The sequence below is a fragment of the Manis pentadactyla genome, chromosome 10, assembly GCF_030020395.1.
Source record: "Manis pentadactyla isolate mManPen7 chromosome 10, mManPen7.hap1, whole genome shotgun sequence".
Classification (NCBI taxonomy): Eukaryota; Metazoa; Chordata; class Mammalia; order Pholidota; family Manidae; genus Manis; species Manis pentadactyla.
Window position 1 is genome coordinate 35,544,130 of NC_080028.1, and position 12,606 is coordinate 35,556,735.

At 35.6% G+C, this 12,606-nt stretch overlaps 1 protein-coding gene across 1 annotated transcript in view; it reads right to left on the bottom strand.

Moving 5' to 3' along the window:
- Window positions 1–353: 353 nt before the first annotated feature.
- The window catches only part of LOC130679259 (centrosomal protein of 290 kDa-like), a gene marked incomplete at its 5' end in the record, with an annotated part of 41,257 nt that continues 29,004 nt past the window's right edge, over window positions 354–12,606 (bottom strand). Inside the window, 5 exon segments of the mRNA XM_057487882.1 lie at window positions 354–4,654; window positions 4,910–5,014; window positions 6,423–6,539; window positions 7,896–8,003; window positions 9,197–11,615. Of these exon segments, the coding sequence (XP_057343865.1) occupies window positions 11,550–11,615 (66 nt within the window).

Sequence of the window (12,606 nt, forward strand, 5' to 3'; positions counted from 1 at the left end):
CCAATGACAATGACACCTCTACACACCTTCAGCTCCTTTCCTAGATTCCCACAGACACATTTTGCTCTCCTAGTGCGTTATTCTCAGAGCATCCAACAACATCTTCCCCATTTCTACTCCTGTGGCCTTGGCTCCCAGATTTTCCTTAGAGGAACAGACCAGTGGTAGCTTGTGCTTTCTGCCTCCTTTCTCCAGCAGTCCAGCTGTCCACTGGGAAGTGTTGACATCTCTCTGACCTAGCAGGAAGTACAAGGGAGGAAACTCAAGCTAATGTTTCTCTAGTCTGGTGATGACCCCAGTTGGAAAGGATAAGAGTTCAGACATTCCAAATTTCCCAGTCTAAAGCACAGGTAAACAAGGAAACTAACTTTATTTTGTTATAACTCTATTTAATCTGTCTTAACTCTTAGTCCCCCCATTCTGCCTGATGTAGAAAACTTATCTAGTCCTTTGTACATAAACTTAGTCCACGTCAGTGATTTCTTAGTTACTTCAGGTTTATATTTCAGTCACACTGAGATTTAAATTTTTCTCTCAGGGTTTTTCTCCCTTTCTCACCTCCTTGCTGCTCCCCTCATTTCTAGGGTTGGGACAGAGGAGAATGGTTGCTGCTGTGGGATAGCTTACAAGAGAGTATCATCTCGACAATCTTGGGTGTCAACAAGGTCTGGGTCATGTGCTAGTGAATCATGGCCCAGATGACGTAGTCTAGGGTCTCTCAAACTATAGTATGCTTTCTAATCATGTGGGAGTCTGGCTAAAATGCAGATTTTGATGCAGCAGATCTTAGATGGAGATTCTACATTTCTAGCAAGCTTCCAGGGGATGTCATTGCTGGTGGCCCTCAGACCATACTTCAAGTAACAAGGGTTTGACCAATGGATGATGGCTTGGTTTCCAATCAACTCCTTGGCAGAGCAATCTATTGAGATTCCAGCTGAGTTCTCCCCTGTAATAGGCTCCAACCGCAAAGGCATCATTCTGATGCCATTCCTGTTGTCGCAGTCAGGAGACTTTGCATAGACCCACTGTTCCTCTCTCCCAGGAACTCACTTGCACTTGAAATTCACGAGAATATATAATGCAAGCAAGCTTGGAACTTGGAAATCTTAAGAAGCTTCTCATGTTCAACACAGCCTGCTCTCCCCTCCAACCCACCACCATCTGGTATTGAGAAACTCTCTCTAAAACTTTTCTCCCTAGACTGCATCTGGGAAGTGCAACGCAGTTCCTTTTTATGCTCTGATTCTTATAAACTTAAGAGGAATTCTATTATTGACCTTCCTGCCAGCCACCTGGCAGAGCTGGAGGTGGTAAGAGACGAGGAGGAGATGAGTACTGAATAAGCGGCCCCACAGTGATCTGTTCTCCTGCTGCCTTTCCATTCCCTCCTCTGTAATTTCCAGGTTGAAAGAAAAGAGCAGCTTTGTCAGCTGACATCCCTCGTTACATTCCCTTTCTTGTGCCATACATGGACGGTACATGTTTCATGCTCTGAAGTGACAACACCTTCCCCCAAATCCTTCTGTAATTCATGTTTAACTATCTGGGATGGGACAGGAGCTGTCACTGGGACCTGGGGGTGAGGTGTACATCCTTTGATTCTCCAAAACCATCCCACCCACAAGGAAACCATGGAAGAAAAAGATGTGGCTTGGCAATTTGCAGTTTCATCCAGGATTTTTGTCAACTTTTCACCTCCTTCCTCCCTAAACTAAGTGCAACCACATGTGAAAACCCACACAAAATTAAGAGAAAATATACTCGGTCAAATAGTGCTACAAGCAGAGTTCTCTTGCAGAACAATAGGATTTGGGAACAGATGGGAAAAATGAAAAACAATTAACTCCAGTACATAAATATATATACAAGTTTGCATATTGCATCACAGTTAAAGTTCAAAGAGCTTAGAGAAATAATGCTTTAGAAGATTTCAGCAGTTTATCTTGGGAAGAGGATAGTCTCTAGTCTGGATGTGTTCTGGCTCATTTTGGGAAGCTCTTACAAGAGCTTATGTATTTCAGATGATTCTGAAAGTTCTGGGCTATCGATTTAGGTAGGGACTCCCTATCAAGGGCTTTTTCTGAAAGGTTCATTTCTCTGAGAAGTAACTGAAACCATTTTATCCTGTGTGGCTTCCCAAAGCCATTGAGCCAGCTCCCGGATAAGGTAGAAGAAGCTTTTAAGCCAGAGAACCACCTGAGGTCAGATCTGCTACAAGCCTCTACCCTGAGGTTCTTCCCAGGGTCCCCACGCCTTCCTGGAGATCAGAGCACAACAAGGGGGAGACCACAGTCGCTCTGAACCTCCTGGCCTAGAAACTTCATCTCTGATGCCCTTTCAGTGTGTACCAGCCCATATTTGTCTATGGTGGACACAGTAAGGCTGTAATATTTTGGGTCAGCATATGGTTTTATATCTTTGCTTTGCAGTTCAACAAAGAATGCATCTTAACGTATTATAAAATTGCTGCAACTGCTATACTTATAGCCTAGGAGAGAAGTACATTAAAAGATTTCTGATAACACATAAAAATGAACAAAGATGAACACAACAATACAAAGTAAGATGGCTAGTAGAGAAAATATCTAACTAAACAAGTACTTGTTTATATGCATTGTGAAAATTTTCTAAATTTTCTAAAATAAGTTGTTTGAGCTTAAAAACTTGTCTTTCATTTTCAGAATTATATGATGCATTAAAATCACTAGTAAATATTTACCTGTATTTATCTTTTCAGTTTTTGAATATGTTTTTGAAAAAGGAATTCTTTTCTGCCAGGCTGAACCATTATATGACGTATATTTATCTGAGAAAAAAGGAGACTGGAATTGAATATTTTATAACTTTAAAATCATAGTGCAGGAATATTTTAAAGTTACTCTTTCAAAGCTAAGGCATCAGGGACATGAGTTTATTAAAAGACCATTTAAGTTCTCAATGAACATGGTTACACATCTCTTAATTAACTGTCTTGTTCCTCATATCAGGCTCTCTCCTATGAGGCTAAGCTAGACGAGAATATGATATCTCGGTGTAATGGAAAGATTACATTGCTTTTCTTTGCCATGATTTTACAATTTTTAAAAAGCTTTTTTAAAAACTGGGAGGAAGGAAGCAGAGAAGGAAGAAAAGGAGAAAGGAAGGAAGGACAACCTGGAAGGTACAGGCAAAGTCCCTTTCCTTCCACGAAGTGACTCCATGATGGCAATAATCGCTCTGCCACAGTGAACTCTCTGCCCCGGGAAACCAAAGCATTTATATATTGACTTGGTCTTTAAATGTCTACTTTCCTCTGATGGCTCTGTATTTGAACAGTTAACTAACAGTGATATATTTGTGTTTTCAAGTATTACCACACAGCTGTGATTGTCAAATAATGGTCCACAATAATCCTACGAATTTATTTTGATTTTTCCGTGTTGACATTTGCACAAATGGTGCAAAAGCAATAGCGAGTGTAAGTGCAGCCACCTTCACACAAATCTAGATAATGGCACCAGGCAGTTCTGCTGGCCATTGTATTCTTCACAGGTGTCTGCTCACAGTAAAATAACAATAAAATTGATTTTTTAAAATTAGTAAATAAAATGAAAAGCCTGCTTTACCTATTGGTATCCTTATTTTTATATGTAAATCCATACATCATTCTATTCTAAAACAAGGAGAAGAAAAACAATTTACATAAAACTAACTTCTATTTAAATTATAAAAGAAAAGACCTAAAAGAAGCAGAGTTTTTACTTATATTTCAGAAAGTACACAACATTCAGAACTGCCCTGAGTAGACTGTGAACACAGGAAAATACAAGCATGATATCACAGGGAGCTGAGTGGACTTTGCAACCCAACTTTAAAAGAGCAAAATTCATGTGAGACAGGAAGAAAAAGAGATTTGGTTCTTTCCTCCCTTGAGGCCTGTACTGCCTGACACATACTGTGATTTTGCCTGTTACGTGATGGCAATGATTTAGAAGCAATCTGTGTATGGTGGAAGAGATGAGACGTTGTCAAAAATAATTGCCATTAACCCCCAAACTAACCCTTTCCAAAAGTAGTCATGAGGTTCTCAAGAAAAGCTGAAGCACTAGCATGAAGTGATCATTGAACAATGTAGTTAGTGGAACAAGACAAGGTCAACCATTTGAAAACAATCATTAAGGGTGAAGTAAAGCTATCCAGGGGGAACAGAGTGCTGTGCTCTGAGACAAAACTCTAGGGAGGTTCACAACAAATGATGTCACCCAACATGTTTTCTTCCATATCCTTTAAATCGTGTATTTCTACACATGGAAGAAATCCCTTCACTAGTTTTCTAAGATGTTATGGTGGTGATGGCCTCGAAAAAGAAGAGAAGGTGGGTAACAGTGAAGGTCAGTTGGACCATCCAGAAATTCCATGGTGATGCAAACTATAGACATGAGTAAATTATGTAAGTAATGAACCTCACCAGGACAGCGGTTGGGTTTGGGTTCCTTGTTAACATTGCCTTTAATGTAGGAACTATTCATGGGCCCGCTGTAAGAAGGTGCATTCAACGAGACAGGTTTGACAGCATCTCTCTGAGCATGGATATAGGATGCATTTTCAGCATTTCTGTTTTTATAATTGCGATGGTCCCTCATTTTATTTTGGGAAATTGGTGCCTGTACCACTGTAAAAGAAAGGGGGAAGGGAGTGAAAGAAAAAAAACAAGCTGATTTCAAACCCATAATTAACACATTGCATTTTTAAGTGCTTAACAGCATAATGGGAGACAATATAAGCTAAAAAGACTAAGTTTATTGAAGTTGGTTTGACATCTAAAATAACATCGCACAGTCATGATTAGTTTTTCAGGTAGAAAATACCATTTCATATTTAATCTCTTTTCAAATTATCAAAATACCAAATATAAAAGAAACTTTACCTCTCTACATTCCTGGGCCAGGAGAGTTCTTTGGTTCATCATAAATCCATTTCCTTTTTTTCACACCTTTAAAATCAGGCTTCCTCACTGGCTGGACATCATACACTTAAAGAAGACACAAAATTTTTACAGTTTTTTAAGAGATGCTTTCATCTGAAAACTACTGGAGGTGATAATTACATGTCTGTGCATTGACATGTCAAGCAAGAGAAAAAAAATAATGCATCACCCTAACACTTTTTTTTGGTAGAACAAAGGGTGATTTATTTTAAGTACAAAAAAAAACTATCTTGGAAATTGATTGATGAGAAAACTTCCAATAAGTAGTATTCCTTAGAGGAAAAAATACTTTTCTCCAAAGGAAAGAATGGATTCTTTTAAAAGAACATACAATTACATTCCCAATGTTGTTTTTGAGTAGTTTTAGAATTGTTATTTTGAACACTACTTAAGAAATTGACTTAAGGCAAAATACCTCTAGTGAATTTTACCTTATTGTTTTGAGATCTTAAGAATTTGGGTGTATGGATAGTTTGGTGAAACAAAACTGAAGAGTCAGATTCTGTATGTGTTAAGATCACTATATCATTCATATTTTACTTGCATTATTTACATCAAAAAGTATATGTACATGCTCAATTTTCCATGAATTTCTAAGGTACAGTTTTACAGAGAATCTTAAACAATGGTAGAGAGGGGCATTCTTTGTTATCTCTTTGTGTGGAGATCATGAACATTCCCAAGTAACTACTGTGCCAAGGAAATGAACATCAAGTTCTCAGTGTGGTGACATTAGCTCACTGCAGTGGACTCATCAATCTGTCTTTGCCCTAGTTCTCTACTTCAGCGTATGTGTTAAACCTTCAGTGATGCTGGGGTTCACTGCCTCTTCTCCAAATATCATACTCCACCCTTACTCTCAAGCTCCCACTCCTAGGATTTGGAAACTATATTTTTAACAAGTAAGCTGGACTTCTTGGAGTAAACCATCATGGGCCTTCCCTTCGGTTCCTAACTGGGATCCAAGAATATTACAGGGGTTCAATAAAATGAAAGAGGGGAAAGAAGGAAAAGAGAGAGGAAATGAAGGAAGATTCATTATTCTTAATTATGTCAAGAGAAGTGGCTCAGAGTACTGAATGGCAAGGAGAAGCCAAATCCAGAAAAATAATCCAGAACATAATAAAAACCTGCCAATATAACCCACTGTGGGTTACATTTAAAGTGCTATACTAATGAATCTTCTGAAAAACTGGCATATTATTAATGTTAACACCTAAAGTAAACTAGTGGGAAAGAATGTAATTTACTAGGATGTCTGTCATAATTCATTGTCAGAGTTAGTAGAAGAATATTGGGTTTTTAATTCTTAATCCTGAATAATTTCCAAACCTTCCTTTTTTCTTTCTTTTTAAAAATTCTATTTAAAATAAGCAAAACAAATCCGTGGTAAGACAAATATATACATATACATATATATCTAAGGCCAAAAATTATAGAGCTAATGTCTCACTTGAAGAGGGATCCACTCTGCACTTCACACTGACATTCTCAGTAGCATTTAACAGATGCATTGTAGGTACTAATTGGGTAGTTAGGGAACACTCTGGATCAGGATCGTCCTTGTTATCTTTCAAAGCAAATTAAGAAAATAAAATGTCAATATTAGTAGAAGTGTTTCAGTTGGAATTTCACTTTCAAACATATGATGGATGCACCTCTTTAAAAAATATGTATGTATATTAATTTTTACCATGTATCCATGAAATTCCCTAATTACCACATTTAGTCCCCAAAGCTTGTCATTAACAAAACATTAAAAATTCAGAAATACAGCCATTATCTTCAATATGTAAATTATATATTTCTGGCAATATTTTTAATCCCTCCAAAGTGTTAAAAGATGATCAATTTAACGTCAAATGGTCTGATTTAAATTAAAGTTCCAGAAATATTTAAAATGTAACGACTTTCACATATTCTATCCTTACAGCTGGGCTATCCAACAGAGCTTTCTACAATGATGGAAATATTCTAAACCTGTGCTCTCGGAAGTGATTGCCACTAGTCACATGTGGATGCTGACACTTGGAATTTGGCTAGTGCAAACTGAAGAGCTGAACTTTTCAATTTTACTTCATTTCGATTAGCTTAAATTTACACAGCCACATGTGGATTGTGGCTATCATTATTGGTGTAGTAAGAGTTTTTGTTTGTATTTTTCCTTTTGATGGTTTGGGCAGACTTTCCCCATCTCTGAATGAGAAAGAGGAAGAGAGATTTACAAGTAATTTTCCATAAGAATAATTTGGACACAAGTGCCTTAATCTATTCTTGAGGACATTTATTTAACAGTGGAGAAAATAGTAGGTGAAATTGGTTAATATTTGAATGGAGAGTATGTGAAGCCATCCTGCCATTCAGTTACAGGACTGGTATACTTTTAGTCTGTGACTAGCTGCCCAGCAGAGAGGTACCAGCTCGGATTTTGTAAGCATAGTAAGAGCAGTATAGAACTATAGAAGATGTATTTTATTATTATATCTCTTGATTAGTAATAAACCAAAGCTAGTAATAATTATAAATGGGGATGTCATGAGATTAATACTCTTCACAGTATTAAAAAAAAAGCTTTCTAAGAAAATTCAGTCATACTGAGTATTTGAAGCTGGAAAAGAAACTAAAGTTAGGACTTGGTATTACCATTTGAGAGAACTAAGAACTGCAGAGCTAGCAAGACTCGTATGGAGTCCAACAGTCCAGTATTTCAGATAAGGACATAAGCTAAAAAAAAGTCCCATTGTCAAACAATTAGGGACAGATTCAGGGAACCTTAGGGCTCTTAACTCCTATTTAGTGCATTTAGTAGTAATATATTTTTATTTATTACCTTGCCTCTTGTATTGGTTTCTAAAGCAGTCTAACTTTATGAATAACTTGTCTATTCAAATTACAAATGGATTAAAATTATAGAATGATTAATTACCTTTAGTATCTGAGCGTTTTGACATGGTGATTTCTTTCTTTTCAGGTAAAGCTTTATTTTTGTCTACTCCAAGCACTATGATCCTCTGTTGGACGTGGCAGTCACCTCCTAGGACAATACCTTACTGTCAGTGGCAGTGATGGCAGTAAGTTGTACAAAACCATCTTTCAACACAGATTATCCACACCTACAATATCCCTTTTGCCCACTTTTGTCAAACACTTCTCAGTGATACCATCCCCATCTCTATTCATATCATATATGTTTAGATTAGTACATGTGCAAATTTGAATATGAATATTCAATATGTACACTTGCATACAGATAATATGCAAGAAAATTCATAGTCAGCACATTTTCCTTTAATGTATAACAATCTTTATTTCTACTTCTTCCACCCTTTAGAGATACAGTAAATATAATTTATCTTCCATATAATATCTTCAGAAATATGAAAGTCATTTTTTATGTTCCTTAAAGGTCTTCTGTTTTTCAGAATAAAAATCTATAGTTGCTTTAAATATTACTTATACACTAAATTTTCAGATCCTTCACCATACAACTTACCCTTCCTAACATAAAATATGTTTCAAGTAGCCTTCTTTAAAAGTGACACCGAATATGGACTACACTATGCAGAAATCAGTGGAACTGCTCTAATAATAGTTCACGTTTATGGAGCATTTTTCTATTTGTCAGAGACTCTGTTGAGTACTTTAAATGACTTACCACATTTCATTATCTTCCTATACTACTCCTAATAATTCAGTGTGAATTTACCTTAGCTATTTGGTAGCTGACAGATGTTACTGACTCATTTGAAACTCTGTGGCCAACAAAAAATACTTTTTTCTTCACCATCTCTATCATGTCAGCTCTTTCCCAATTTTAAGAAAACCCGCCATGAATATCTTGAAACTAAATAAAATGTAAGACTTTATGTTCATCCTTGTGTGAGTTTACCTTGTTAAATTTGACTCATTGTTCCAGCATATTAACTTCCAGTCATCTCTAAATTTTAAATACATGTCCCTATTCATCCATTCAGTTGTTTAAACATAAAATCATTTTTTCTACAAATATGTATGGCATGTACATCATGTACCAGATAGTCTACTGCAGGGATTCATTTACAGCAATTGATTATATACAGTTCTTGGCCCCAAGGAGCTTACTCAAAGCCAGCAATAAAAATGTCAAAAAGATTTTGAAGAAACTAAGTTAGTTATGAGAGAGAAAATTCAAACTCACTTTTTAATATGATGATATATTCAGAATCAGCCAGTAATAAATTAACTCACCTCCATTTTCAAAAGCAGCAAGGTCAGTCCTTGGTTTTCCATCCAATGATGCTTTCATCTCCCCTTGCTTTTCACATAGGCTAAATTTTTTTGGAACTGTAAGACCATCCCCTAGAAGTTTTTTAAGAAAGAAAAAATCATCCCGGAAACGACTACATGCTTACATAAGTTTGTGATAGAATTCATGATGATAGTAAAATCCTAAAAGTTAATGCAAGTGTTGTTTGCATGGTGATATGATGAAAAAAGTAGATTTATAAATACATAAATTTTAGGCAAATGTTTTAATTATCAGGAAAGCAGTCAGCAAATTGATTTGCATGTGTGGATAATTTATCAAATGGCAATTTAAAAATTCAAGCCTTCTAACACTATAGTTTGTACATAATACATTTAGTCTATTTGATTTGCTTTTCATATAATGAATTGTGATACTTCTTTTGTTTTTATTTATATACCATGAAAAGAAAATGAGTAAAAACTATTTGTGTCTACTACTGACTAAAAAATGCTAATTGAACTGTGGTAATTAAATAAGTCTCACCATTTTTCTTATATATCTCTAGATAATTTTCTTATAAAATAAACTATTAAAATGAGAATAAAAGAGAAATGAAATTCTAATACCACATGTTATTCTGGATTGGGTTCTAAACCAGAAAACTCTACATCTATTACACAGGAAGAATTGCTTCCAAAGAAATATGTAATCATAAAAGCAAATTATTTACAGAATTACTGCATGGAATGTAGTGTCACCATATGTTTATGAAGGCTCCTCATTCTGTGGCATCTCTGGGAAAGCATAATTATATTAATAGCAGCTTTTCATGTTAAAGTTAAGGTCATCTGAGAAAAGCACTTCATTCTCACTCTCAATTCTGATGTCTTGTCATTTAACTCTACTGTACATCTTACTAAATAATTCACAGCCTATTGGACTGAGTATCCTTCACAAATCACCTTGAAGCGCTGCCTTGTCATCCCTTACCTTCTTGCAATTCACTGCCATTTTCCAAAGGCTTTTCTAATTCTTTTTCTGCTGTAGAGGTTAGGCTTTTTGATGATGAAATATCTGGAGAAGTATAAAATCTGTAGTATTCACCTAATCTCCCATAAGAAAAGTGATGGTTAGCATATCTGTCACATCAAATATTAGAAAAATCCACAAATGTTTGATTTCTTACCAGATTTATAACATATCTCCTTTATTGCTCTTGGTTCTTCAATTTCTTCAGGGGTCATTGTCCGTAAACTAGATGCATCTATAGGATATATTTTTTAATTAAATTGTTCCAAAGCCAAATAATCTAAAAATTTATAAACCATAATGAAAAATCCCAAATATTGTTTTCATGGATGGATTACTAGGTTTTTTTTTTATCTTTAAAATCAGTAATTTGCATACTGGCAAATGTTTCTAATTGCTGTTTTTCATGTATTAGAATCAGTTGAGAGAAATGAAATGCCTAATCACACATTATGCGTGTGAGATGAGAAGCAGGAGGGATAGACTCACACGCTGAGATCATGTTCTTTGGAGGAGGATGTGGGTTTGGGGGATGCGGAGCTACAGCAGTAACATAAAGGAATGAGTAGTTCTGTGTATTACTGAGCACAGAGGCTATGGTGGTCTGGAGCCCACAGGATGTGTTCAAGGGCAGGAAGGAAGAGTCTACTTTTCTGCATGTTTCTCTGCATGTTTCTCTGGCACCACAGTTTTCTGATGATATGGGAAGAATAGGATGCACTAGGCTGCAGAAGACCTGGGTTCTAATGCTGTTTATAATTTGGCAAGGTTTCCTTGGGATAATACAGACGGTAGCCTTTATAAACTATAAAATACTCCATGCATATCTAGAACTTCCAGGATTAAATATGAGACAGATGTAAGCATATATCAGACAGAAGGATATGTTAATATTTAGTTACATATAAATAAAAGATACATAAATCACTTTTATCAATGTTCAGTTATATATAAATAAAAGAGGTTATTAGTATCCCTGTAAACAACTGTACATATTTAAACATGAGATCTGTCTCCCAGCTATTATACAAAAACCTTCCAGTCCAAAAGAGCATAAGCATGTGTAGACATAGAATAAATTAGAACATAATGATTTTAATATACTTAATAAAATTGAAATCATTTTCACACCCAAATCTGCCTTATATATCATGAACCTCTAACAGTTAAACAAACGTATGAAATATTGTGAGGTCTTTTAATGTGCATTGTAAATCTGAGAAAAGGCTTACTAACCAGTTTGTTCATCATCTTCCTCCTCTTCTTCCTCAGTTTTTATAACTAAAGGATGGTGAATGGGTAGTGAAATATTCCTCTGAGGTTTCAGGGGTTCCTGACTCTGGGTTGGGGGTGGAGTTCCTTGCTGAGTTTCTTTCTGTAGTCTAATACCTACGAAGAAAATGCAACATTTCAGGCTTTTCAAGATACATATTATGCACATGTTCAATGATCAACCATTGTTCTCCTGATTAGCTACATAATTTGTTTTAAAAAATGTGTCTCCTTATTTTTGGAAAGGTTATTAAACAAACTTACAAAAAATGTCAACAATTTGCTAGTTCGTAGGCTTTAGATGGTAATGATAACCATAATTTAATAGACCAAATTTTTTACATAAATGCTAAGTGATATTACTGTATTCTTACATTAGATCTGTGATATAAAAATAACTAGTTGCATTACAACAAATTTAAAAAGACCAATTTACATAAGGCATAGCTTATAATGGTAGAATATGTATGTCCAAAAAAGGAAAAATAATTCAATAGTTCTCATTTTCTGTGGCTTGGGGGATGATTTCTTGAAAGTAAGAAGAATGATATTTTCACATTCTTCTATTAGCTACACTGCAGATTGGCCAAAGTCCTAGATTATACTTAAATGTTCTACAACCTTCAAAACCAACCTGCAAATAACAGAAAAAGCTAGAGAACAGTTGTGTCTTCTGTTATTGCTAACTCAGCTCCCATTGTTTTCTAAACCAGTAGTTAACAAATCTGGCTAATTATCAGAACCAACTAAAGAAATTATTCAAAACATCTTTCAGGTCTTTGCTTCTGAACTACTGATTCAGCAGGTCTACATTAAAGCCTGGAAATCTGATACTATTTTTTTAAATGTTTTAAGTAATTATGAAATCAGCCAGGTTTAGAAACCACTGCCCCAAATCAATGATCATCTTAGCAGGGTCCTGGGTTATAGGAAGCCTTTGGTGGATATGCCATCTCAGTAATTTGAAATAAATCAACCCTATTCCAGATTCTCAATTTCCACACATTTTTCCTTTAAAATTGGTTTGCTTGAGAACAGACCTGAGTTCACAAAAGCCTTTCCTCCAATATACAAAGAAAAAGTCCTACCCTTCACACATGTCAAAATT